This window comes from Theileria orientalis, chromosome 2 (assembly GCF_000740895.1).
Source record: "Theileria orientalis strain Shintoku DNA, chromosome 2, complete genome".
NCBI lineage: Eukaryota > Apicomplexa > Aconoidasida > Piroplasmida > Theileriidae > Theileria > Theileria orientalis.
Window position 1 is genome coordinate 1,731,288 of NC_025261.1, and position 23,643 is coordinate 1,754,930.

At 38.9% G+C, this 23,643-nt stretch overlaps 11 protein-coding genes across 11 annotated transcripts; 6 read left to right on the forward strand and 5 right to left on the reverse strand.

Moving 5' to 3' along the window:
* Positions 1-116: 116 nt before the first annotated feature.
* TOT_020000803 (hypothetical protein) lies at positions 117-769 on the reverse strand (the record flags this gene model as incomplete). The annotated part of the gene is given in 3 exon segments (XM_009692554.1): positions 117-257; positions 270-428; positions 434-769. Coding segments are annotated over 3 exon segments (636 nt in total).
* A 125-nt stretch (positions 770-894) lies between these two features.
* On the forward strand, positions 895-1,047 carry TOT_020000804 (hypothetical protein; the record flags this gene model as incomplete). The annotated part of the gene is made up of 1 exon (XM_009692555.1): positions 895-1,047. One exon carries the CDS (start codon positions 895-897, stop codon positions 1,045-1,047), a length of 153 nt encoding a protein of 50 aa, XP_009690850.1.
* Positions 1,048-1,665: 618 nt separating this feature from the next.
* TOT_020000805 (conserved hypothetical protein) lies at positions 1,666-3,735 on the forward strand (the record flags this gene model as incomplete). Its single annotated transcript, XM_009692556.1, has 2 exons — positions 1,666-3,405; positions 3,442-3,735. The coding sequence occupies 2 exons, from the start codon at positions 1,666-1,668 to the stop codon at positions 3,733-3,735; spliced, it is 2,034 nt and encodes a 677-aa protein (XP_009690851.1).
* Positions 3,736-4,658: 923 nt separating this feature from the next.
* On the forward strand, positions 4,659-6,785 carry TOT_020000806 (conserved hypothetical protein; the record flags this gene model as incomplete). The annotated part of the gene is made up of 2 exons (XM_009692557.1): positions 4,659-5,513; positions 5,598-6,785. 2 exons carry the CDS (start codon positions 4,659-4,661, stop codon positions 6,783-6,785), a joined length of 2,043 nt encoding a protein of 680 aa, XP_009690852.1.
* A 308-nt stretch (positions 6,786-7,093) lies between these two features.
* Positions 7,094-8,813, forward strand: TOT_020000807 (conserved hypothetical protein; the record flags this gene model as incomplete). Its single annotated transcript, XM_009692558.1, is given in 8 exon segments — positions 7,094-7,171; positions 7,256-7,399; positions 7,492-7,653; positions 7,673-7,765; positions 7,840-7,928; positions 8,071-8,218; positions 8,308-8,505; positions 8,679-8,813. The coding sequence occupies 8 exon segments, from the start codon at positions 7,094-7,096 to the stop codon at positions 8,811-8,813; spliced, it is 1,047 nt and encodes a 348-aa protein (XP_009690853.1).
* A 169-nt stretch (positions 8,814-8,982) lies between these two features.
* On the forward strand, positions 8,983-9,321 carry TOT_020000808 (mitochondrial ribosomal protein S14 precursor; the record flags this gene model as incomplete). The annotated part of the gene is made up of 1 exon (XM_009692559.1): positions 8,983-9,321. The coding sequence occupies one exon, from the start codon at positions 8,983-8,985 to the stop codon at positions 9,319-9,321; it is 339 nt and encodes a 112-aa protein (XP_009690854.1).
* A 75-nt stretch (positions 9,322-9,396) lies between these two features.
* Positions 9,397-14,490, reverse strand: TOT_020000809 (conserved hypothetical protein; the record flags this gene model as incomplete). The annotated part of the gene is made up of 2 exons (XM_009692560.1): positions 9,397-9,452; positions 9,651-14,490. 2 exons carry the CDS (start codon positions 14,488-14,490, stop codon positions 9,397-9,399), a joined length of 4,896 nt encoding a protein of 1,631 aa, XP_009690855.1.
* A 1,120-nt stretch (positions 14,491-15,610) lies between these two features.
* On the reverse strand, positions 15,611-17,097 carry TOT_020000810 (conserved hypothetical protein; the record flags this gene model as incomplete). The annotated part of the gene is made up of 5 exons (XM_009692561.1): positions 15,611-15,786; positions 15,879-15,946; positions 16,031-16,331; positions 16,566-16,766; positions 16,833-17,097. The coding sequence occupies 5 exons, from the start codon at positions 17,095-17,097 to the stop codon at positions 15,611-15,613; spliced, it is 1,011 nt and encodes a 336-aa protein (XP_009690856.1).
* A 241-nt stretch (positions 17,098-17,338) lies between these two features.
* Positions 17,339-17,827, reverse strand: TOT_020000811 (conserved hypothetical protein; the record flags this gene model as incomplete). The annotated part of the gene is made up of 4 exons (XM_009692562.1): positions 17,339-17,408; positions 17,443-17,518; positions 17,550-17,577; positions 17,636-17,827. 4 exons carry the CDS (start codon positions 17,825-17,827, stop codon positions 17,339-17,341), a joined length of 366 nt encoding a protein of 121 aa, XP_009690857.1.
* A 733-nt stretch (positions 17,828-18,560) lies between these two features.
* Positions 18,561-21,215, forward strand: TOT_020000812 (heat shock protein 70 precursor; the record flags this gene model as incomplete). Its single annotated transcript, XM_009692563.1, has 2 exons — positions 18,561-20,607; positions 21,145-21,215. 2 exons carry the CDS (start codon positions 18,561-18,563, stop codon positions 21,213-21,215), a joined length of 2,118 nt encoding a protein of 705 aa, XP_009690858.1.
* Positions 21,216-21,408: 193 nt separating this feature from the next.
* TOT_020000813 (uncharacterized protein) lies at positions 21,409-23,505 on the reverse strand (the record flags this gene model as incomplete). Its single annotated transcript, XM_009692564.1, has 3 exons — positions 21,409-21,551; positions 21,595-23,021; positions 23,153-23,505. 3 exons carry the CDS (start codon positions 23,503-23,505, stop codon positions 21,409-21,411), a joined length of 1,923 nt encoding a protein of 640 aa, XP_009690859.1.
* Positions 23,506-23,643: the final 138 nt, after the last annotated feature.

Here is a 23,643-nt window from a genome sequence, read left to right on the forward strand (position 1 = left end):
GGCTAGTAGCGAGTTGTAGCCACAAATACTAGTAGCGAGTTGTAGCCACAAATACTTGTCGGAAGCAGTACGATATAGAAGATAGGCACCAGGCGATGTGGTACGTGGACGCCAGTCTATACGCGGTACGTAGGCACCAGTCTATACGCGGTACGTAGGCACCAGTCTATACGTGGTACGTAGGCACCGGACGCCATAGGAGATAACCGGCAGGAACTGGACACGACTGGGTAGTAGCGACCGGTCAGTGGCCAGTGCTGGATTCATACACTAGGGGTGGTGACAGCACGTAGCCTAACAGTTGGTGCAAGTTTAATTACTGATATTTGGCGGTGGCCAGGAGGAAATGAGACCAGGAAATCGCAAAAACCGCACAAGGAATAACTAAGCAAGTCATAATAACGAAAAGAGCAACGATTAAAACAAATCTAACGCCAAGGAAAACGAGGCGCAAAAGAGTTCCCAAGTCAGCGAGGCTGACGGGGACCAATGTCCTGTCGACAGAAATCAGGGTCGACACGCCAATAAAATAACATTGTGGACGACGCACTGAAAGGAGCGGCGGATAAAATAGTGTTAGGCGCCTGGGGCCGGACTCGAGTACCGCGGGAAACCGCGGCGGACCCAAGGCGCGGGCGCTGAGTAAAATTGACAGAGCGCGCAGGCGCTGCTGCGCCGACAAGTCCCACAGGGCAGGCACGAGTGACACTCGGTGGATTGAGTGGCACTCGCAGTAATATTTTAATCTCCAAGAGTACACAGTAGGCATCAGTAAACATGTATATGAGTTGGCATAAGCAGGGGTATGAATACACAGCTAATGGTTAAGTATGTGTGCTAATACGAGCGTATGTAAGTGAGTACAGTAACGAATACACATCTTTACGAGAAATTATGGAAGAATTAAGTGACATCAATGACGACAGTGGCAGTAATAACAGCAGTAAAAGCAATGGCAGCAATGAAAGCAATGACGACAATGAAAACAGTAAAAGCAATGACAGCAGTGGCAGTAATGAGTTGCCAGTAGACAAAAATTATGTGTAAAACAAAAAAGTATGAGATAAAGAAAAATAAAAAGCACAAAAGGAAAAAATGAACAGAAGTTAAATGGTATTGAAAAGGCTGTGAAGATATATGAAAGGAAAAGATGGGACAATGTATGAAAATAAAAAAAAAGTATGGTGATTAGAAGTAGGAACGAGGGCAAAAAGTCACCATTACCGCATAAAACGAATAGAAGACCGGAAAATAAATATATAAATAAATGTAAAATATTATAAATATGAGTAAAATAAAAAAAGTAAAAATAATAAAAGGGAAAAATGGGAAATAGAAGAGGAATAGTTAGGATAAAATAATAAATTACACATTGAACAGTAAAAGTGGAAAAAGATAAAACAACCAAATAATTAATTAATTAAATGAATAAATCGCAGAGAATAAATAAAGGTGACTAATAAAAGAATTAAAAAAGAAGGAGTAAAGTAAAGGAAATGAAATCTCCAATAATATTAAATAAAATTAAATAATAATTAAACTGAAGGTGGATTAATAAAAGATGTGTAAAATAATGATGAAAAAATTAAAGTAGATCTAAGGATGGATAAATAATCGAGGATTCTATGGGGAGTAAGATAAGTTAGTCAGCACCAATTGCGGAAAATGGAGAGAGCGGAAGCCCTAGCAGTGGACCCGGAGTCGGGTCTAAGGCAAGAAAACATGAGGCAGAAAATGAGAAGGGTGGTGGAAAAAATGAGCTGGAGTTTTGGAAAAATCGTCGCAATGTTCATCGCGGGGCTGACGGTTATGCAGCCGTACCACGCGGCGATAGCGGGCTCGAGGTTCGCAATAAGAAGGTTCGCAGTGCCGGAGGAGCTCTCTTCGATATACGTGTCCAAGTACCACACAGCGCTGCATACGCTTAACATGTTCGGAGTGATCGTGGTGAACGTGTACATGTGGTTCTACGGCTCAACACACCTGAGGTTCAACCCGCTGCTCTCAGTCTTCACGAACTTCCTGGTCTCGGCGGCGCACATAGGCCTGGTGATAGCATACATGGTGAGGTCGGAGAGGGACCTGACGATGTACTACTGGTTCTCAGCAGCAGGAGCCTTCATATCGGGAGTGAACCAGGCGTTCGTGGCCTCGGTGGGCGTCGAGTACCTGTCGTTCTTCGTGTGCGGCCTGCAGTTCACAGGGATAGGAGTGACGCTCTTCCACTCCCTCTTCATGTCACTCGCGAAGCTGGCGCCGACTCTGGACGTGGACTACTGGATAATAGCAGTGCAGCTGATGCTGTGCGCATCAGTGGCAGTGACGTCGCTGCTGCTATGGAACAACTACTTCGGCCAGGGAGATTTAAGTAGAATGCTCCAGGGGAAAACGATAGAGGGAGACAAGAAGGACCAAATACCGGAAATAGATGTTAGTAGAGGGGCAGGGTTGTATATAGACAAAGAACAGAAAGTGAACAAACGTAGTGCTGGAGCGACACCTAGAGCCACAGTCCCAGCTAATGGTAGAGGCAAAGCTAGGGGTAGAGTTAAGCGTAAAGTTGTGTTCATGCCCAGGATGCAAGGTAGGAATCCTGGCGCCAGGAATGCGAGGACCGCTAGGAGTCGTAGTAGACGTGCACGTGACTTGAGATCAGCAGATGTCCCTGTGACGCTAGCAAGCACCAGAATGGAATCGACAGATGATTTGAGCATGTCGCACGGATTATCCAGAGAGGACAGTTTGCCAAGCACAAGTCAGCATTTAGACGGCAGCGAGTTTGCAAATGGAGAGTACGGAGAACATGAGTCAACTGAATATCCGGCGAGGCTGGCAGCATCGACGAGTGATTACTATGGCTATGACATAAGTTCGCTACCTGACGGAAGACAGACTAATTACGGTAACGGAGGTACACGTTATAGCAGTGGACGCAGCACTACCGGTAGGAACGTAGGATTGAGCGTGGATCACGCGGGTCAAGGAGTTGAAATCGCCGATCCAGGAAGAGCAGATAGGCACACAGTGCAGCAACCGAAGCCTAACATATTTATTAGTTTGAAGATAGCGAGGTCGCCAATACTGATGTCGGCGTTCTCAATGAGCATGGCCTTCTTCTTCTACCCCTCAGTGGCACCGTATAAGCTGGCGGAACTAGTGGAAGCGCACAAAATTGACCTCTCAGTGCTAGTGGTGGCGGCAGTGCCGACAATCGCAGTGTGTGTGCTCTGTCTGATCGAAAGCGGCCCGAATAAAAGGTGGGAGGGAAAAGACCAGTACTGGCACTACTACTGGTACCTGGCGCTGCCGTACCTCTTCGCCTGCGTCTCCTTCGCAGTGGCCATGCACTACCCAACCACGCGCTACGCGAGGTTCGTGAGGAACCCAGTGGCACTGGCCTTCCTGGTGGACCTGATGATAGCGTGCTACTCGCTGCTGAAGACGGTGGGATACGCGGGAGCGGGAATGCAGGAGGGCCGGAGAAACCCGACCATCTCGACCTTCAACATGATGTTCTCGTTCCTGCTCCTGTTCACAGGAGTGTTTTGGGGCTCGGGCTACATAAAGCTCTACAACAGGTACACGCCAGAAGAGTGGCCAACGAGAGGAATGTCGGCGGTCAAGGCGTTTGTGTACTGGGCGAAGCACTCCTTCGACGCAGGATTCACGAACTTCACGAAGATAGTGACCAATGACCTGATGAGGGACATAATGGCGACGACGCCCTCTGAGTGACCCCAAGGTCTATCGGTCAACCAGCTGTCCATTCAACCAGCTGTCCATTCAACTAGCCGTTAATGAGCGAAGACATTTAACATAACACGTAGAACTAGCAGTCACTCACAAGCATGTTAATGCCTTGTAATAACACGTAGAACTAGAGGTCAAATCAAACCAAGCAAATACAATACCGAAAGCTGGTGTGTAAAATAGTATATGTAGCCAGGTCAGCGCACACGGAATGTACAATAGAGTGTTGTTTACTAGACCAGAGGGGCAGCAAATCACGTTGAAGGGCATCCCCGGTAAAATACATGTAATGAAGCCTAAATATTTTAAGAAAATGTAAATACGTGCGTAAATCGATTAGTTTATAAGTGTATGTTTATTAGGTAATTAATAAGAACATGGTTTATAGAAGCTGTAAAGAGGGAATCTGAGAATTTGAAAATCAAAAACGGTATGAATACGTACACATCTGAATGATATTGAAGAAATAAATATTAAATAGTAAGAATAATTAGAAGAAGACAGAATATAGGAAATCGGTGGTGAAAAATAAAAGAAAAGTTAAAATATGAAAAAAAGAAGAATAACAATATAAAAGAAAGAAAAAAATAAAAAAGAAAGAAGATGTAGTAAACATTTTGTTAGACAACTAATAAAATGAGTAAAAAGGAACAGGTAGGTTAAAGAAAAAAAAGAAATTGAATAAAAAGGCAACAGTGTGCCGTAATAAGTTAAGAAGTAAAATGGTAAATGGAGAGGAAATTTTCATATTTTTTCGTTTTAACCTAGTTAAAATGAAAAGGAAAAGGTAAATTAAGAAATATAAATAAAAAGAATCTGTGCAAACTATATAACGGATAAATAAAAAAGATTATCCCCCACACAGATCTACACATTTTTAATTATCTGTAGTTTGCCCATGTTTTAAAATGAATTGGCTTTATTGCTCACTCTTGTCTGTGCTTTGCACTGGGATACTGCTGAGCTATTGCAGTGAAACGGTCAAAGGCGCTGTAAATAGCCAAGATTTATTCACATTCGATTTGTCTAACCTAAAGCAATCAAAAGCATATAAATTACAACACAACCTCAACTTCTCAACAACTACTTCGGTCCTAGAGCCCGTTGAAGGGAAAAAATTGACAAAATTAGTCGACGGTCACGAAAATGTAGCCACCTTTTTAAATGATCAATTAGTCACAAAAGTAGTATTCTCGCCGAGTGTAAACCCGTCTCTTCTTTCAGTAACATACATAAAAGGCAGTGCGCTCTACACGAGGAGGTTCAGGAAGATGTTCGGTTGGAACGAGATAACGGTGGACGACTACAACTACCTGATGTTCGAGCTGTCGAGAACGCAGGCGGAAGTGACGATGGACGTGCAAAACCTGGACCTAAGAAAGTTCACAGTGAGACGCGAAAAATACAGCAAGTACGAGCTGTTAAACGTGACGGTGCCGAAGGCGTACAACGTTACGAGAGTGATGAACGGACACCAGCTGGTGTGGGAGTCGAACAACGAGGAAAAGCTTAACTCGGCATTCGTGTCGACAGACTCCACGCCAGCAATGCTGTGCATTTCAGTGTCAACAGGGAACGTGATGAGGCTTAGAACATACACGAACTTCAACGGAGTGTTTAACGAAGTGAACATGTCGGAATTCAGATTCGTACTGCAAAGTTTCATGGCGAAAATGTCGAAGGACGCAGAAGACGGGGCAGCAGACTCTAAAGATGGGCCTGCGGAAAAAACACTCGATTTAACGGACTTGGACGTGTCGGAAGTGGAGATGACGTATGGAGTGTTAGACAGAATGTCGTTTGTAAACATACATCCATTGAACGCAGCTAAAATAACAGAAGATAAGATACAAAAGAAAGTAAACAGGGTAATGGTGGACGGATATGAGTTGTGGGCATCAACAGGCACATCAAGATGCCTAAACGTGGCCTACACAGTGGAAAGTGAGCCTAGATTGTATAACGTGCTGGTGTCGGAAGAGACCGAAGGAAAAACCAAGGACAGGTTCCTCTACTTCATGAGAGAAAACGGAACTTTCTACTCACTTCCGGAAGTGGAGTACCAGAAGAAGGTGGCAGAGTTGGCACAGAAGGGAAGAACAGTGATGACCAGGCCAGTGGTGGGAGCGAGTGAAGTTTTTGACCTGGACCTTCTGGCGAAGAAGCTGGGCAAGGAGGACCTCAGAACACTGAAATTCACGCCAACCTACGGAACGAGAGTGTCCACAGTGGTCTCTGGGAAGGACCTGGTGTGGGTGGGCTCCAGCCGCGAGAAGCTGGATCACCTCTACTTCTTCAAAACGGGAAACACGAACCTGGTGCAGCTGGTGGTGACTGACGCGAACAACAGCCCGTCAACAAAGTTCTTCATGTACGAGGAGCACTCGGAGGAAGAATGGGCAGGTGAGAAGACTGCGGCAGTCGACAGCAGCAAGGTTGACAGCGCGACCTACACCAAGGTTGGTGGAAAGCCCCAATACAGAACATACACGAAGAACGAGGCGAAATCGGAGTCAATGGCCCTTAGAACAAAGCCAGGAGCGCCGGCACCAGGCCCCGCAACTGAGAAAGTTCTCAGTGCCTACAAGTGGCTGTGGGTCTCAAGTCCACTGTTTTACAGCAACGTGGCACACGTGCAGCTGGTGAAGAACTACGTGTCAGTTGACGTGGAGGGAAAACTTAATCGGGGAGTGCTCTACCACAAAAAGGGCTCAGTGGGCAGAGTCTTCGTGCGCACGTACACGACATACCCTTCGAACTCAGTGACGTCACTGTTCGACAGTGAAAAGTGTATGTGGACGGCCTCAGAAAACGAGGAGGCGCTGAGCGTGTGCCTGTTTGAGCCGAGAGAGGCAGACCCGAAGCACGAAGTTAAGGGAGAACGCGGCCAGCCGCTGGAAGGGGAGCTGAAGAAGCTGGCGGAGTTGTACGTCAAGGTGGGCGACAAGGTCAGGAGAGTGTTCCTGGCCAGCGACGGAAAAAGGTGGGAGAAGGTGGATGAAGAGGACTTCAAGTTGATGTACAACAAACTTTAATGTTTTAAATTTATAAGTAGATAAGTTAGCTAGGTAGCTAGGTAAGCAGGGAGCCAGTAGGTGTTAATGTGTATGAAGGGAAGGGATAAGCGGAGGCGTAAATGGTTATAATTTAATAAAAGAATAGTTATAAGTAAAAGTATGGATAGATTAGGGAAGGTAAGGTCAATTGTGTTAAAAAACGTATGAATATTGGCAGTGTTAAGATGAAATATGGTGTGGTAGTTATAGACCGCACATTAGCATAAATAGCCATACTAACAGTTTGTAAATTAATGTTTTATAAATTGAAAAGTAAATAAAAGCCAATGGGAGAATACTATAGTCCAAAAAAACAGTTTTTGGATCTGATGGCCGGTGCCCCGAAAGGGGAACAGGAATCCAAAGTAACTACAGTAAACTAGATATTTAAAGAGTAAATATCGTAATTTGGAATAAAGAAAAAGGATTCGTTACTAAAATTAACTTAGGTGTCCCCGAACAATGAGAAGAAGACCGAAAATGACCCATTCGAAATACGACTGAGGCTAGACAGATCGGAAACACACAGTTTGGGAGTAGTATGTTTGCCAGAAAATATACAAGGAATGAAAATAGAGACGTTTAAGCCAATAGTAAGTATTATGAACCTAAAAGATAGGAATTTAAAGACGCGTGAGCACACACTAGAATAGAAGAATAATTGGAATAATTAACCAATATACAGAATCCTTCGGCTACATTTGATGATGAAAGCATAGTGTGGAAGTCATACGCAAGTGAAAAGCTGTTGACAAGACAGTTTAAGTCGAAAAAAACACAAGTGGATACAGACTGCTATTTTATGATGGTGGAGCACAAAGTAAGATTAAAAATGGAATTTATAAGAGTAAATTAACAAAATATAGGCAAACAACACAATACTAGTGTCGCCAGTGTCCAACTATTTCATATTTGACCCGCACGTCCCATTGAAAACGCAAAATTTATCAAGCAAAACAGTAAGGAATTAGAAAGATATGTGCTAATAGATATTAAAAGATAAACAAGTTACAACTATATCATGTGTATTTAGGACAGCATTGAGGAGAGGCTGAAGAGAATAGTTAGAACGGAGGATATAGATACGAGGACGAAAACAGTGTCAAATTTTATGAAAATGAGGTAGGAATGGATATAATATTGGCGGAAACAGCTGTTATTTAGCTATGTTAAACAGCCAGTAATTATCCCTGATTATAAGCTGTTATTATGAGTGATGATTGGTAATTATGAGCTAGTTGATATTGCAATGATGATAATGTAGAAAAACAACGGAAAGCACAAAGACGAACTACGGGTGGGACTACAAGAACGAGGAGCTGAGCGACGACGAAAATATGCCGACAGTGGCGAGAACAGAAGATAGTCAGGATGACCCGTTCTATAGCAAGGACTTGACGAACTACGGCCATGTAAGAGGAATATTTATGCCAAGTAGATAAGTAGTTGACTGTTAATATTATTAATATTATTATTATAATGCGTTAACATGGTAATACAGCACGTTAAAACGCTGCTGATGAAGCAAGAGGAGGAGGAAGTGGACGAGGAGTTGAAGCAGTTCAGCGACGATGAAGAAGAATCACAGGTGTCTGGGAGCTCAAAGGTAAAGGGAGACAGTCAACAAGGCGCACCAGAACTGTCATTTGGTGACAGAGTAATTGAATTCATAAAGGAAAATAAGAAAGTAACAATCAAGGTGAGAAGAGGACATTACGATTATTACGGTTACAAAGAGAAGATAACTATATTATATTGGTATTAGTAGCCAGATGTTTATTAGTTACCATATTGTTACTGTTAGGTAGTACGTGGTTATTGTTGACTACTATATTGTTACTGGTAGTTTCTAGCGGTATTAATGATGTTTAGTCGATATTGGTGCACTTTAACATCAAGGAGAAGAACGAGGACTTCAGAACACTGCAGAGCGTGATTCAAAAGAGGTGTACAATGACGTCTGAAGAAAGGGATGGGAAAACAACTAAATATATAAGCATAAAGTGAAAAAAATGTAACAAATAGTAGAATATCGGCGCATATAATGTTGTTAAATGGTTTACACATTTAACCACACAAGCATGACGTAAATGGTGAATAAAAAAGTGTTAAAATAGATTTAAACTTAGAATTAGTGCTAAAATAATATTATTTAGTAATATTGGTAGTTTAATAAATGGCAGCTAGGAACCCAGGGCCAATAATTCTGGACCCACCAGTGGGATTCCCTCCGTTTAAAAACTGGGTAAACAGAGACCATATATCAAGGAGGCTGTTCAGAGAGTCAGAAGTGAACACGAGAATATACAAGTACATATATAAAAATTTCGGCCTCAAGGGAAGCGTGCCAATAGACAATAAGGTGGGACTCTACAGAATAAGGCTGCGCTGCATAGGAGGAGGCTATGGGCACGGAATATTCAGGTTCACGAGAATGTCGAAGCTGGCCTTTTTGCAGGTGGCGAGGGAAGGCTGGCTGCGAAGGTACGGGTACAGGCCAGATCTGTTCAGATGAGGAGCGGAACGTGTCGCGGCGAAATCGGCACATATAATGTTTAAGCACACAAACATTACATATTATTATTGGCATTTAGTAACGTAGCTTCTTTAAACGGATCAGGGTTGGTAATGTTTCAATAATAGTCACTTATTTGAATATGGGTGTGTGCAAATAGCGTACGGGTGTATTCTTGCTTTACTAGGTTAAATTTAAATCTTAAAAGTGGTATTTTACAGTGCATAGTGTGAGTTTACTATCCATCATATTTCGAAAGATAGATCGTGAAATAATGTACAAAAGAACGCAAACTAAATCTGGACCTCATTGGTTTTATTTAGTGGCACATCTGGAAATGACTTTATACAATGGGTAGGCACTACTGCTAACGGTTACAAGGGCTCCTCCACCGCCACCAACTGCCTCTTTGTGGTCATCAAGAAATTTTACAATTTTCTCCCCAACTCCTTTGTCTTCAGTTGTATTGTCATCTGGATTAGGAACAGGTTCTTCCACAACTTTACGTTTGCCATTTCTTGAGGTCATGCCTCCTGAACTACTAAACTCATTGCCATTTTCTAGTCCCAGCGAATCTGAATCATTTGAAGAATCTACTCCAACTTTGGACAATTCTTGCTCTTCCCTCCTCTGATTATGATTTGTATCAGAGGCTGACTCGAATCCGGTTCCAGAAGAAACTGCTTGATCTTCGCGGTTCGATGTCCTAAAACGTTCTTGATCTTGCCCTAAATTTTTGTACCTATCTCCATTTTCAGCTGACTCTGGTGAAGAGACGGTTGTTCCTCTATCTGCCAATCCTGAACCAACACCTTTTTGAGAAGTTGATTCTCTAGAATCTAATGAATCTGGAGGACTTGATTCCTTAATTTCTGCGATCGGAGAGGTTCTCCCAGATGTAACATCGCCATTCTGACGATGATCGGGGTTAGATGCGAGAGAGAGTTCAGAAGTAGATGTTGAATGATGTAATGATTCTGACCCTGTTACATGTAAATCCGATGATTGACTGATATGTCCCCCTGGGATTTCAGCCTGTGGAGAGTGTGTAATAGTCTGTTTCGATGTTTCTGGAAGTAAAACAGGAGGTGATTCTGAATGTTCCACTTGTTTGGGAATTGCTTCTTGTGCCGGCAATAATAGTTGTACAGCACTGTCACCTTCTCCCATGGCCTCTTGGGAACCAACTGGGTCTATTGGAGAAGTAGGGCCTAGTTCAGAACCTTTTAGAGGTGGTGGTTCTGTTCCAGGGCATTGAGTAATTCCTGAATCTACATTCTGGTCACATATTTCTGTTTCAACTTCTGAATGTTGATTTGAAATACGGTTCATAGGGTCGGTAGTTAATTGTTTGAATATTTCTGGAATCTGTTCGAAATATTCTCTACATTGATGTTCATCATCTTCTGGTGTAGTTGTTAGTGATGTCATCAAATCACACCCATATTCTATCTCTTTAAATTGGTATTTTAGTTCTTTTTCTCCTTTGTTATCATAATAATAGTATCCAAAAGTAGCATTGTTAAAACTTGTTTTTTGGTTTAGTAACACTAATTTAGGATAGATTAAATCTTTTAACGTAAAAATAAAAGCTACTTGAGCGATATCATGAGACTTAAGTTTGTCTTTGTGCTCATTAAAATCTTGGTTGCTAATTGCTTTAATTTTGCTGATTTTATATTTATTAACAGGATCGTGTACACGCATTATATGAGTTGAATTTGAATACTCTGTTACAACAACTCTTTTGGAGCTGAAACCATCTTTTTTATAATAATAAGAATCTGAACAGTAAGGTATTCCATAATCGGTTTTTTGTGAAGAATCGATTTCATTTAAAATGGAGTTAATTTCATCAAGTTTATCCTTTATGTTTTTTTTAATTAAATCGTTTCCAGATGACAAACTTATATTTATCTGGTTCCACTTTTTGAAATAATTAGATTTGTCAATAGGAATAAAAAATTGATTTCCGAATTTGAACATCAAAGGAACTTTATCAGTTTCACTGCTTCCCAAACAGTCGTTTTCATAAAAATAGACTATGATGCTGGATTGCAGTGTGGAATCAGATTTTTTATAGTATAATGGTAACATTTTGTTATTATAAATTAATCCGATGTTATTGCCGGCTATATTTATTAAAAGATCAAGAGTAGGATTTGATTGTTTTATGTTGTTATAGTAATTGTACAGTTGGTGTTCACAGCAACGATAGCTTTCAGGTCTAAAACCAGGGTCTCTATATAATCTATCAACTTTTACTTCTGAAGAGTCGCTGTCACCTGCTATTGTATTATGAGAATCGTTTGTATAATCATAATGTTGTTCCATTTTTACCGTTAAAGGTACAAACAACTTAGAACCAATGGTATGTAGTTGATGTTTAATTTGTTCATTGGAATCAATAGGTTCTATATTTGTCCAAATGATACCATCTATGTCATTTCTTGAATACCATTTATCTGAATCAGATGATTTTATTTGTACAAGTAGAGGCTTTACGTAATTAACATCGTTGTAAGTGTAATATATAAAAATTTCATTCCCTGCGCCATTGGTTTTCAAACCTGTTAATTTACCGTTATAATATACTTTTCCTATACTGTATTCATTAGTAGTTGTATGACAAATTTTTCTATAATATGAGCTCTTACAAACATTAACTTTGATTCTATCAGTGTGAAATTGTGATTTTAACTCAGCCGATTCTTGAGGCTTAGAAATTCCGTAACTACTATTGTCATCCGTTTGTGATAAATTGATTTCATTAAGATCAAGATTAATTTGATCCAATTCTGCCTTTAAGTGTGTGTTAGGACTTGTTATGCCTTGAACTTGAATCCATTTGTTAAAATAGTTGTTCTTACTGCTAGGCTTATAATAGTTGCCGTTGTAACCTACTAGTAGTGGAATCGTATCAACAGATTTATTACTATAAAAATAAACATGAACATCTTTTTTGTTGCAATTATAAAATATTGGCAACTTTTGAGATTGTCCATTATTTTTATGTGTAGGTATCTCTCTGTCATAAATAAACAATCTCAAACCACCTATATTTTCTTCTTTAGTAGAACCTGTAAATGCTGGTATGGTATGCTCATAACATATATAATTAGAATCACTTAAACAATCAGATATCTTGGAAACGGTTATCTCATTACTGATAGAAGATCCAGGATCGGTGCCAGTTAAATTATTATTAACAAGGCATATTTGATATTGACCTCCCTGTTTTTCTAATTGTAACTTTAAAGACTTGTTAAAACTGTAATGAATACTATTTATTTTGTTGGTCAAACCCGAATCTTCTTTCAGATTACTTGTATTTCTGTCTTCAATTTTTCTCCATTTTGTAATATCAGTACTAATTTTTCGTTCATAAAACAGGTCAGAAATACTAGATTTTTTACCAAAACAAATTAAGAGCGGACTGCTATTGCTAGAATCGGACAAATGGTAATAGGCTGTTACTTGGTTATAATTTTTATTACTGTATTCTGATTCATATACTTGTGAAAAAGATTTATTCTTTTCACAATCCAAGATTTCTTCTTCTCCAATCATGACCTTGCCTATTTCGCCCTTATTTGTGGTCTCAAATGTTTTTTTTCTATATTTTTGATTATTATCTATTTTAACATCAACCCTAGTTTCTACGAAGCCTTTGGGCTTTTTTTCACCAATATTTAAGCCGTACTTAGCACTATTGTTTAAAAGAATAGCATTTAAATCCCTGTTAATTTTTTTAAGCTGTGATACTATACTGCTATCAAGGCCTGACTGACCAGGTTCAATTCCTTTTAATTCTGTTTCCTCAGCCCATTTATCAAAATATTTTTCCTTACTTATAGATTTATACCACTTGTTTTTATAGCAAATTAATAATGGTACATTGTCATCATTGTAAAAATATGTGTAAATCTTATCCTTATTTTGAGGTGGCCCTGAAGCAGTTTTATAATAAATAATTTCTCTTTTACTTAGGGCAGTTTCGTATAGTTTTACTTCAATATCATCTTTAATGGAGTCATCGACGTTACTAGATTCATTTGTATTGGAACCAATAAATAATCTTAATCCAATGACATTGGACAAACCAGAAATATCACCAGTGGTCGTCTGAGATAAGTCATTATAAAAGCATTGATAGTTTTTATCGCTTAAACTGGAGCAAGCTTTGACCGAGATTTTTAGAGATTGCTTTTTGCATGAATCTGGAGTATCCTCAATATTTTCAACTAGTTTAATAGGATAGCTACTGTCCCTAGTGTTCTTGTTGATATAAATCATTATTGATTGATTGATATCATAAAACACTTTATCAAGTGTTGCAGGTAGATTTTCTGTATTAAAATCTGTACCTGTATCACTGATTTTTTTCCATTTTTTTCCATCCCTAGTTTCTCTTTTAAAATAAGTATCAGTGTTAGAACTATTTTCGGTAGAGTAATCTGTAAATTTTACTAGCAATGCGACATCTTTATCGGAATAATAAATTTCAATAAAATCAAATGATTTGCCTTCAATGTCAAAAAATGATTCATAAACCAAACTTTGTTCCTTTTCAAATAAGGTGTTAGGAGATAATATGTACGGTCCAGCAAATTTATCTTCGTGAACAGAGTATTTATATTGCACATAATTTTTATATTTAGTACGCTCTTCGTCTCTTTGATAATTTTCAGATCGTTTATCTGTTTTAAAAGTTAGTTTGTTTCTCCTAGAATTTTCTTCCTTTAGTTTATTTGGTATTTCACTATCTAAAAAGTAATCGTTTTTTGGAAATCCGGTGGACGTTTTAAGCTTAGTCAGATCTACATACTTGTAGTATTGAGTAGAGTTGGATCTTATGAAACCTATTACTAAAGGAATCCTTGGATGATCTTTCGAATAAAAAGCTTCAACCTTATTAACTAAATGTTCAGCGCTATTGGTACAATAGGTGAAAATGAGATTGTCCATAGTGAGTGATTTAATATACACATAAAAAGGCCATTTGGACCAAAACAACCAGGAAGAAGATGGATATGAAGTATTATAATGAATATCGTACGTAACCTTGTCAAAAGATTTAAGACTATCATAATCCTCTTTTTTAACATGAACAGTCTCATTTGCTCCTGTATATTTATCGTTCTTTTGACTGAGTTTTATGTCTACCATTCCTTCAAGGAAGATATATCCTTAGCATATACACATGTTATTTTTGAAAAATCAAAGAATACACATATGTATTACAAATGATTAAAATATATTAATATGTTAAGAGTATGGTACAAACATACGATATAATTGCTAATCGCAGTGAGGCTAAATGATTAATCAGTAATTAATCAGTTTGATTTGTCACATCTAAACTTTCGTCAAAATGTAAAATCGTAGAATAGGTTTAGTCTACATTTGTAATGACTTTAAAAAAAATATATAGTATATAGACAGTAAATGAAACTTTGATCTATACCAATTTGAATGGATATATTTAAATATTGATACAATTAGATAATAACATTTCTAGTATTCGACTGCAGCTCATTTTTATGTAAGGTATCTAAATTTACAAAAAATAAGATAAACTAGAATAAATAACCCATTGGATAGTATAATTCGTATGGTTTCTTAAAAATTGAACCAATAATTTAAAACACGAATTTCAGATAGTATTTCTAAATTTGGCAATGGCTCATATTTTAAATTAGGAACTAATAAGCAACTGATACTATCCAATTTGGGTGGTAATATCATATATAATTATGATTTATTCAAAGGTATCTCAATAAGAAAAAATAAATAAAAATTGAAGTGTTAGTTTGTTGTTGGTTTTTGTATGGAAACGGCTTACTGAGTTTAAAGAGATAATCATGTTAATGAGAATGTTTATAAATTGTTTTTAATTGTTTATTAACATAAAATCTTTAATAATCTAATAAAATTTAAATGAATGAAATTTAAAAAAGTTTAAAGTAGAAAATAAATATGGTACAAATATCAAGTAAAATATGATTAAATTATAAATTTGAAATGTTTTAAAAATAACATTTTTGTAAATTTGTTACTGGTTTAATGTGTAAAAGGATTAAGTAAAAAATAAATATTTTTGTCAGTGGGTTGACAACACTACATAAGATTCCAAATGTGACGTTTGAATTTATTTACACATTTGAACAGTGATTCATATATATAATATACATTGATATATTTGTTTTATCTATATCATTTTGTATTTATAAGCTCGTACATATGTATATAACCCAATATATATATTAAGATGTGAATAAAGGAATCACTACAAAATCTTAAAAAGGTACCATATAAGCGTGCCTTTGAATTCGGAAATCGCCATGGAGTCTCCGCAAAGAAAAGGGGGCTTGAGGGAGACCACATCGTACCTAGAATTTATGTTGATGCAGTACATTTTCAAATCTTCAAAGTCCCTGTGGAGACACAACAAATCACCGAAATCTGCAGTATTGATTATTATACAATTAACTATTCCTAACTAGCCTTAGTAGATATACTAATAACTTTGTAATAGCACAAAAAAGTGGTCTTACCTTTACAGGGCAGACTGAATAAAACTGACAGATTTGAAAACACGTATCCCTCAAACCAGCAGACGTCACTGCAAAATATAACTTATAGTTACTTTTTTTAAATTAATAACCAGCAATTAAATGATATCAAGCACTAGTGACTACAATAATACACGTACTTTAGGGTGTGACCCTCGTAATACTTCTGCGATATTGCCACTCTGACCCCCTCTAAAATGAATCTGAGGTCCCTCAGAACCTTGTCTACGCTAGAGTACCCAAGCTGATCACACTCCTGCCTCACTTGGCATCTTTTCCTGAAGAAGGAATAGTATGCAAAGGGCACTGGCTCCGAGTTTACTGTGACGCTAAACGTGAAAGTCGAAATCAGCGGATGTAGCCAAATCAAGTATAGAACACAGTGCCTCAGGTGACTATAAATGTAAGATAGCAACAACACCTTGCTATACCTATCTCCAGCAATAAGGTTACTGGAGCTGTTACTGTTGCTACCTCCACCGGTACTACTATTACTACCACTACTATTTGCGGGATTAAAAGTAACAGGGTTGTTGCTACTGGTGGAACCACCAACTGTGTTCGTGACGATATTGCCAGTCGTAACAACAGTACTAGTGCCTGCAGCAGTGTTTGCACTAACAGTAGAACTAATGGCAGCTGTATTTTTATTATTCTCTGTGTTATTACTGCGATTTATGATTGGATAGTGCTGAAAGAAGTCACTTTGTAGCTGCGTCGAATTCAACTTAATCCCCAAATTAACCAGTGTTACCAGGTACCTTATTAGCTGTTCATTCCTCAGTACGATTCCGTTAGTTGACGACACTGTAGAGTCGTAAATAGTGCCAAAATTAACACTGCTGCTCGTGTCAATTAGGCTAGTGAAGCCTGAATTAGTGCCACTTACCATACCACTACCAATGCTTGTGCTAGGAATACTGGCAGCGGTAACACTTGCACTGTTACTGGCACTGACCGCATCAATAGTGTTTGCTGCTATTGATGCTGGTAGTACTCCGTCATAGAATGAATCATACAAACATGGCTTAAAGGCCATTTTAAGCATATACATCCTCCTCAGTAAGCATATAGTTAGTATCTGTGGCTCCAATACAACCTCAATCTCCCTGCAACTCCTTATGTTAAAGAGATTTGTGGACTCCAGCCCCTCAAAGTCAGGTAGCCAGTGCTGCTGGTAGTAAACAACGATTTTACTCATGATATTGCAAAATTGTTCTAATCGCTTGGTTAGAATAATGCCATTGGTCTAATTAATGATTAAATCGAATCAATATATTATTTATACTAACTATATCTACACCATTAACTAAATATAAATATTATGTGTATATAATAAATTCTAAAACTTACTTTACTAATTTACAACTATTATACAAATAAATCAAAGGTATATATTATTTTAATAAGATTTAAATAAGATTTAACAGCACATTCTTGTTTTAAGAAGTATAAATTAAAGCTCCGCTGATAATTGATCTTCCACAGCCAGCAATTGGTAAATCTGGATTCCTAATGAATTAAAATAACTGTGGTAATAAATTACATCTCAGACAACTCTAACAATGTGGAACAAGAATTACATTCTACTCTTTTAAATCTTCTACCAGCCCAACCACAACCTACGATAAAATAAGGTTACAATTGACGAACCTATCTCAGGATTACTACAATTACAGTCCTAAAATAAAAATTAGATTAAAATGGTATAAATAATACAAAATTATGATGAATGGTACCTGGCAGGCTAGACTAACACTAGAGAGTGTTAAACTATAATTTTGAACGAATCCATTTACACATCCACTTTGAGTTGGTTTGCAGCATAATTTACAGATACTTTCATTGCAAAAATGTGATTTTGAGATATTAACAAAGACCGAAAATGATAGTGTAATGAAAAATTTCAAAATAACAAATAAAGAAAGCATTATTATTCATTTATAAGTATGTCAAATAAAATAATACAGACAAAAGTTTATTAAATATTAACTAAAAACAAAATGTGTGAGATGGAATAAACAACATCAATTAACCATCAATGTTGTAATGACGGTATATTAAAACATATGGGATAAGAGAAATCTTTAAAATAATAATTGGGAATGTACTTTTAAAATAGTTAATCATATAATAAATAAATTGTGTGTAGTAAACAGAGATATTTAGAGTGTGTGTGGGTATTACATTAGGTAAATAATATTGGTAATTAATGTAAAATAAATAATTGGATCAAATATATAATAAATAAACTGTTAATGAATATAAATCATAGCGATAAAATTCGTGAGTTTTAATCAATATGGATTCATGAGATTAAAAAAATGTATATTAAAGGGCGGCTAGCGCCTTTTTTTAGTAATTGAATATGGGAGCATAATCTGAGTTCATATGTGTCATTAGAATAAAAATTATGTTTGTCTATTTTGAATAAACTGTGGAATCTCGGCCCTATGACTCCCCACATGAATGGACCTCAAACAAGCAGTCAATATTAGAATTAGCCTTAACTTTTAATATAGAAATTGTTTTGACGTACACTTTTATCAGTAGTGTATCAAACACCCTTTTTGTAGTTCTGTAAATATTGGATTTATACCGGTAGCCGGAAATAGTATAAACAGCAATAACGTAGTAATATTAATATAGTATTAATAACTAAAAATGAAGTCGATTAAACGTTTGTACTCTATCCTTAACAAATCTAGATACTCGTATAAAATATCGAACGGACTGAATAGTATTTCGGAATCGTGTAACGGAATCACAGGAATTACGAGCCTGTTTAACAAGGTGAATGTGGGATCCAGGAGAAGCATATTTACATCATCGAGCAGGTTGGCAAAAGTGCAAGGAGACGTGGTGGGAATAGACCTGGGAACGACGAACTCGTGTGTAGCAATCATGGAAGGCTCGACGCCGAAAGTAATCGAGAACGCAGAAGGAGCAAGAACGACGCCGTCAATAGTGGCATTCACAGAGGACGGACAGCGCCTAGTGGGAGTGGTGGCGAAGCGGCAGGCTGTGACGAACCCGGAAAACACAGTGTTCGCAACGAAGAGGTTCATAGGAAGGAAGTTTGACGACCCGGAAACGAAGAAGGAGCAGAGCACGCTGCCGTACAAGATAGTGAGGTCGTCGAACAACGACGCATGGATAGAGGCGCAGGGAAAGCAGTACTCGCCGAGTCAAATAGGAGCGTACGTGTTGGCGAAGATGAAGGAAACAGCAGAAGCATACCTGGGAAGGAACGTGTCAAAGGCAGTGATAACAGTGCCAGCATACTTCAACGACTCGCAGAGACAGGCGACGAAAGACGCAGGAAAAATAGCAGGACTGGAAGTGCTGAGAATCATCAATGAGCCGACAGCAGCAGCACTGGCATTCGGACTGGACAAAAACGACGGGAAGACAATAGCAGTGTACGACCTGGGAGGAGGGACGTTTGACGTGTCAGTGCTGGAGATACTGGGAGGAGTGTTTGAAGTTAAGGCGACGAACGGGAACACGTCGCTGGGAGGAGAAGACTTTGACCAAGTGATACTGAAGTACCTGGTCGACGAGTTTAAGAAGAGCAACGGAATAGACCTGAAGAAGGATAAGTTGGCCTTGCAGAGACTGAGAGAGTCGTCAGAAAACGCAAAAATAGAACTCTCGACGAAGACGCAGACGGAAGTAAACCTGCCCTTCATAACAGCAGACCAGTCGGGGCCGAAGCACCTGCTGATAAAACTGTCGAGGTCGAAGCTGGAGCAGCTGACAGGAAGTCTGCTGGAAGGAACAGTGGAGCCGTGCAAAAAGTGCCTGAAGGACGCAGGAGTTAACGTAAATGAGTTAAACGACGTGATCCTGGTGGGAGGAATGACGAGAATGCCGAAGGTGACGGAGGTGGTGAAGAAGATCTTTGGAAAGGAGCCGAGTAAGTCAGTTAACCCGGACGAAGCAGTGGCAATGGGAGCAGCAATACAAGCAGGAGTGCTCAAGGGCGAGATCAAGGACCTGCTGCTGCTGGACGTGTGCCCGCTCTCGCTGGGAATAGAGACGCTGGGCGGAGTGTTCACGCGCCTGATCAACAGGAACACGACGATTCCGACGAAAAAGTCGCAGATCTTCAGCACGGCGGCAGATAACCAGACGCAGGTGGGCATTAAGGTGTTCCAGGGAGAAAGAGGAATGGCAGCAGACAATCAGCTGTTGGGACAGTTCGACCTCGTGGGAATACCGCCGGCGCCGAGAGGAGTGCCGCAAATCGAAGTCACCTTCGACGTGGACGCAAACGGAATCATGAACATCTCGGCAGTGGACAAGTCGACGGGAAAGAGCCAGGCAATCACGATACAGAGCTCAGGAGGACTCTCGGAGGAGGAGGTGGAGAAGATGGTGAAGGAGGCCAGCAACTACAAGGAGCAGGACGAGAAGAGGAAGGAGCTGGTCGACCTGCGCAACGAGGCAGAGTCGCTGCTCTACAGCGTCGACCGCCAGCTCGAGGACTTCAAGGGGAAGCTGGGCGACGCGGAGCTCGAGGAGCTGAGGCAGAAGTCCTCGGAGCTGCGCGAGACGCTGAGCGCGGACGACGCGGCGAGGATCAGGGAGAAGCACAAGCAGCTGCAGGACCTGTCCTGGCGGCTCTCGCAGCAGGCCTACAGCGCGACGTCGCAGCAGCCGAAGGACAGCGCAAACGCCTCGAGCACGCCGAACAACGAGGAGGAGAGTCAGACGGGGAAGTAGGCACCAGGTGGTCTAGTGAGTGAGGCAGCTGACGAGTCGGCAGTTAATCAGGCAGTAAGGCAGTTGAGCAAGCCGTAAGAAAGCAGCTGGTAGGCCGTTAGCAAAGGCGGCAGTCTTTAGAATGTCAGCAAGTAGAGTAAATTTTGGCACAACACTAATATCATTAAAAAGTACCACAGCATTACATGGTACATTGCTAACAGATAGCTACACTAGTTTATACATTACCAACACTTAGATAGAGTAGGTTATACATTAACAGCAGATAGCCACACTAAGTTATACATTACTAACAGATGGCTACAGCGCTAAAAGTTACTGATGGAAATATATACTAGTGGTAAATATACCAGTACAAATATATACTAGTAATAAATATACCAGCACCAATATGTGTTGGCAGTATATGGTACCATTTAATAGCTATGTAGACTAGCAGTGACCATTATTACAAAATAGCTACCTTAAATTAATTGGTAAAGATATTAAAAACAGGTAAGTAAAATGTCAACTCGGTAAGGTCCCACAGTAACCTCGTTTGAAAAGGTGGATAAGTTCATGCCCTCGAGGACGCTGCTAACCTCAGAATGAAGTCTACTGCCACCACGGTTGGCACTATTGGCACTGGTGGCACTAGTGTTACCACCACCGGTAGGATTACTGGTATTAGTAGTAGTAGTGTTACTACTGTTACTAATGGTACTGGTATTAGTACTACTATTGCCATTAATACCACTGCTATTAGTACTGTTACTGGTATTAGCGTCCACCAGGAAGTAGTCATTTAGGCCGTAACTGAGAAAGTCGTCGAAATAGACCAGAGTATCGCTATTCCTACGGTTCCTGTTGAGTTTAATATTGTGCCCTTTGCAGAGTTGAGTGTTAGTTCGGTGAAGATTAAACAGTACATAGTTGCTAGACAACTTGCTAAAAGGAGTTGTTAAGTACGTAACCAAGTAGTCGTAGTTACTTAAGAAAGTGGCCACGAGGTTAAGGTTGCTGTAAGTTAAGCACCGGAGATCGGCAATGTCGTAAAGTAACTTGTTGATGTGTCGAGTAAGCTTCAGCAAGGAGTCCTGAGAAACGTGTTCACTGCAATCAGAGGAGTCATAGTCGTTATGGTCATTGTTATAGTCCTTATGGTCAGTGCCAAGGCCATGAGCAGTGTGTGTGTTATGGTTGGGAAGAGAATCTCCAGTGCATTGACGAAGTTTGGGCGATTTAGGGTAATTTAAAGAGTTATAGTGTTGAAAAAGTGAAGCATTACCAACCACAGAGTTGTAGTAGTTGAACAAGTGAGTGAGAGACATGTTTAAAAACCTAACAAAATGAACAGTGGAAGTAGTAGTAGTAATGGTAGTAGTAGTGGTAGCAGAGTGTGGTTTTAGGCTGTTGAAAAAGAGTAAATAGATGCTGTTAATAGCAATTAGAGTCTTCACATTGATTAAATCAGCATTGCGAGTAAGAACACTGAGTATTGTATTGTTGTCAAGCAATGATAAGTAAAGTAGATAAGGGTAAGAATTTAAACTTAAAGAGTCAAAAAATGATAAAATATGAGATAGTTTAACCAATTTTAAGTTCAAGAATATGTGTTTAAGATGCTTCGTATACTTACTAGCCAAGTTGGTCAGTAGTAGGTACTTAAAAACAGTTAACAAATGATCAGTTTTGAGCGTATTCAAGTCAGAATTGTCAATATACAACTCCAACAACTCAGTAAGATCGTATTCACTAATACTAGTAATACGGGTATTGATACTGGTATTGGTGTTGGTACTGGCATTAGTACTGCTATTAATTAGAGTATTGTGTTTGTTAAAATAGTCTAAAATAATGGGTACGTTGGCCTTTAAAACGTCAATATTGTCCAAGTTGGTGACATAGTTGTAAACCAAGTACGCGAAGTCGTCGTGGAAAATGCTAAAATTGCATAGTAGCTCCAAAGTCGCAATTTTGTTGGCCATCTCACTGAAGTTGCTACACATCCTGCTCAAAATGTTCCTAATTAGATTGTTGTTGTCCCTAGAGTCACAAGGACTGTTGTTGTTGAGAGTGTTGAAGTTTAATACGTACTTCAGGAGGTAGTAGAGGTTGATAATGTTACCGTAAAAGTCAATATTGGCGCTTATCAGTTGAATAAAGTTGTAATTGGACTTAAAATTTAGTAACAATTTACAAGAATCCAGTAAACTGACGTTGTCGAGATTAATCAGCCTATTAACAGTGTTTTCAATGGATTCCAGCGACCGATTGGCGTTATCCAAGGAATATTTATTCCAAACATAAGTGTTCTTATTGGAAGAGTTTAAATGTGAATTTAAGCTAATTAAATTCTTATTGATCGACTTTAATCTAGATAACCTCGCTAATAATACATTATAGTTTACACATTCGCTTAAATCGGAAGATTCCATAAAATATTTGAGTGGTTTAAGATAATTACGCCTAACAAACATTATAATTTAGTAGAAAATAAAAATATTTTAAATTTAAAAACATAAAAGTAAATGATAATGTAAATATACTATAAATTACTATTATGGGTCTTATAGTACTTGGTTAAAATGTGATTGGCAGCATCTATGCGCTGAATTAAATAGGGAGAGCCCTGAAATGACCCGGAGGGAGTGTTTATGTTTTTGAGGCGCTTATGAGCCTCCTCAATCTGCTGCAACTTCAGATTATTGTGCGAATTGAAACCGAGAACCTTGGCAGCTTCCTCCTTGGTCATCAATTTACCAATATTGTTGTTGATAATTCCGCCGATATTGTTGTTTAAAGACTGTTTATAGGCATTATAAGTGGCCTTAATGACGCTTCCACCAACAATAATAATAAATTGTGTTAAAACGCGACCCAAAGGTTTAATTGGAATCATTTAACGAAAATAAATTTAAAAATAACATTATAAAGCCGATTTAATAAAAAATAAAGAAAAAAAGAGAGGAAAGTGATATAAATTAAAATTTATAAAAGTAACAAAAAAAGTATTTAACGATAAAGTGGATTTATAAAG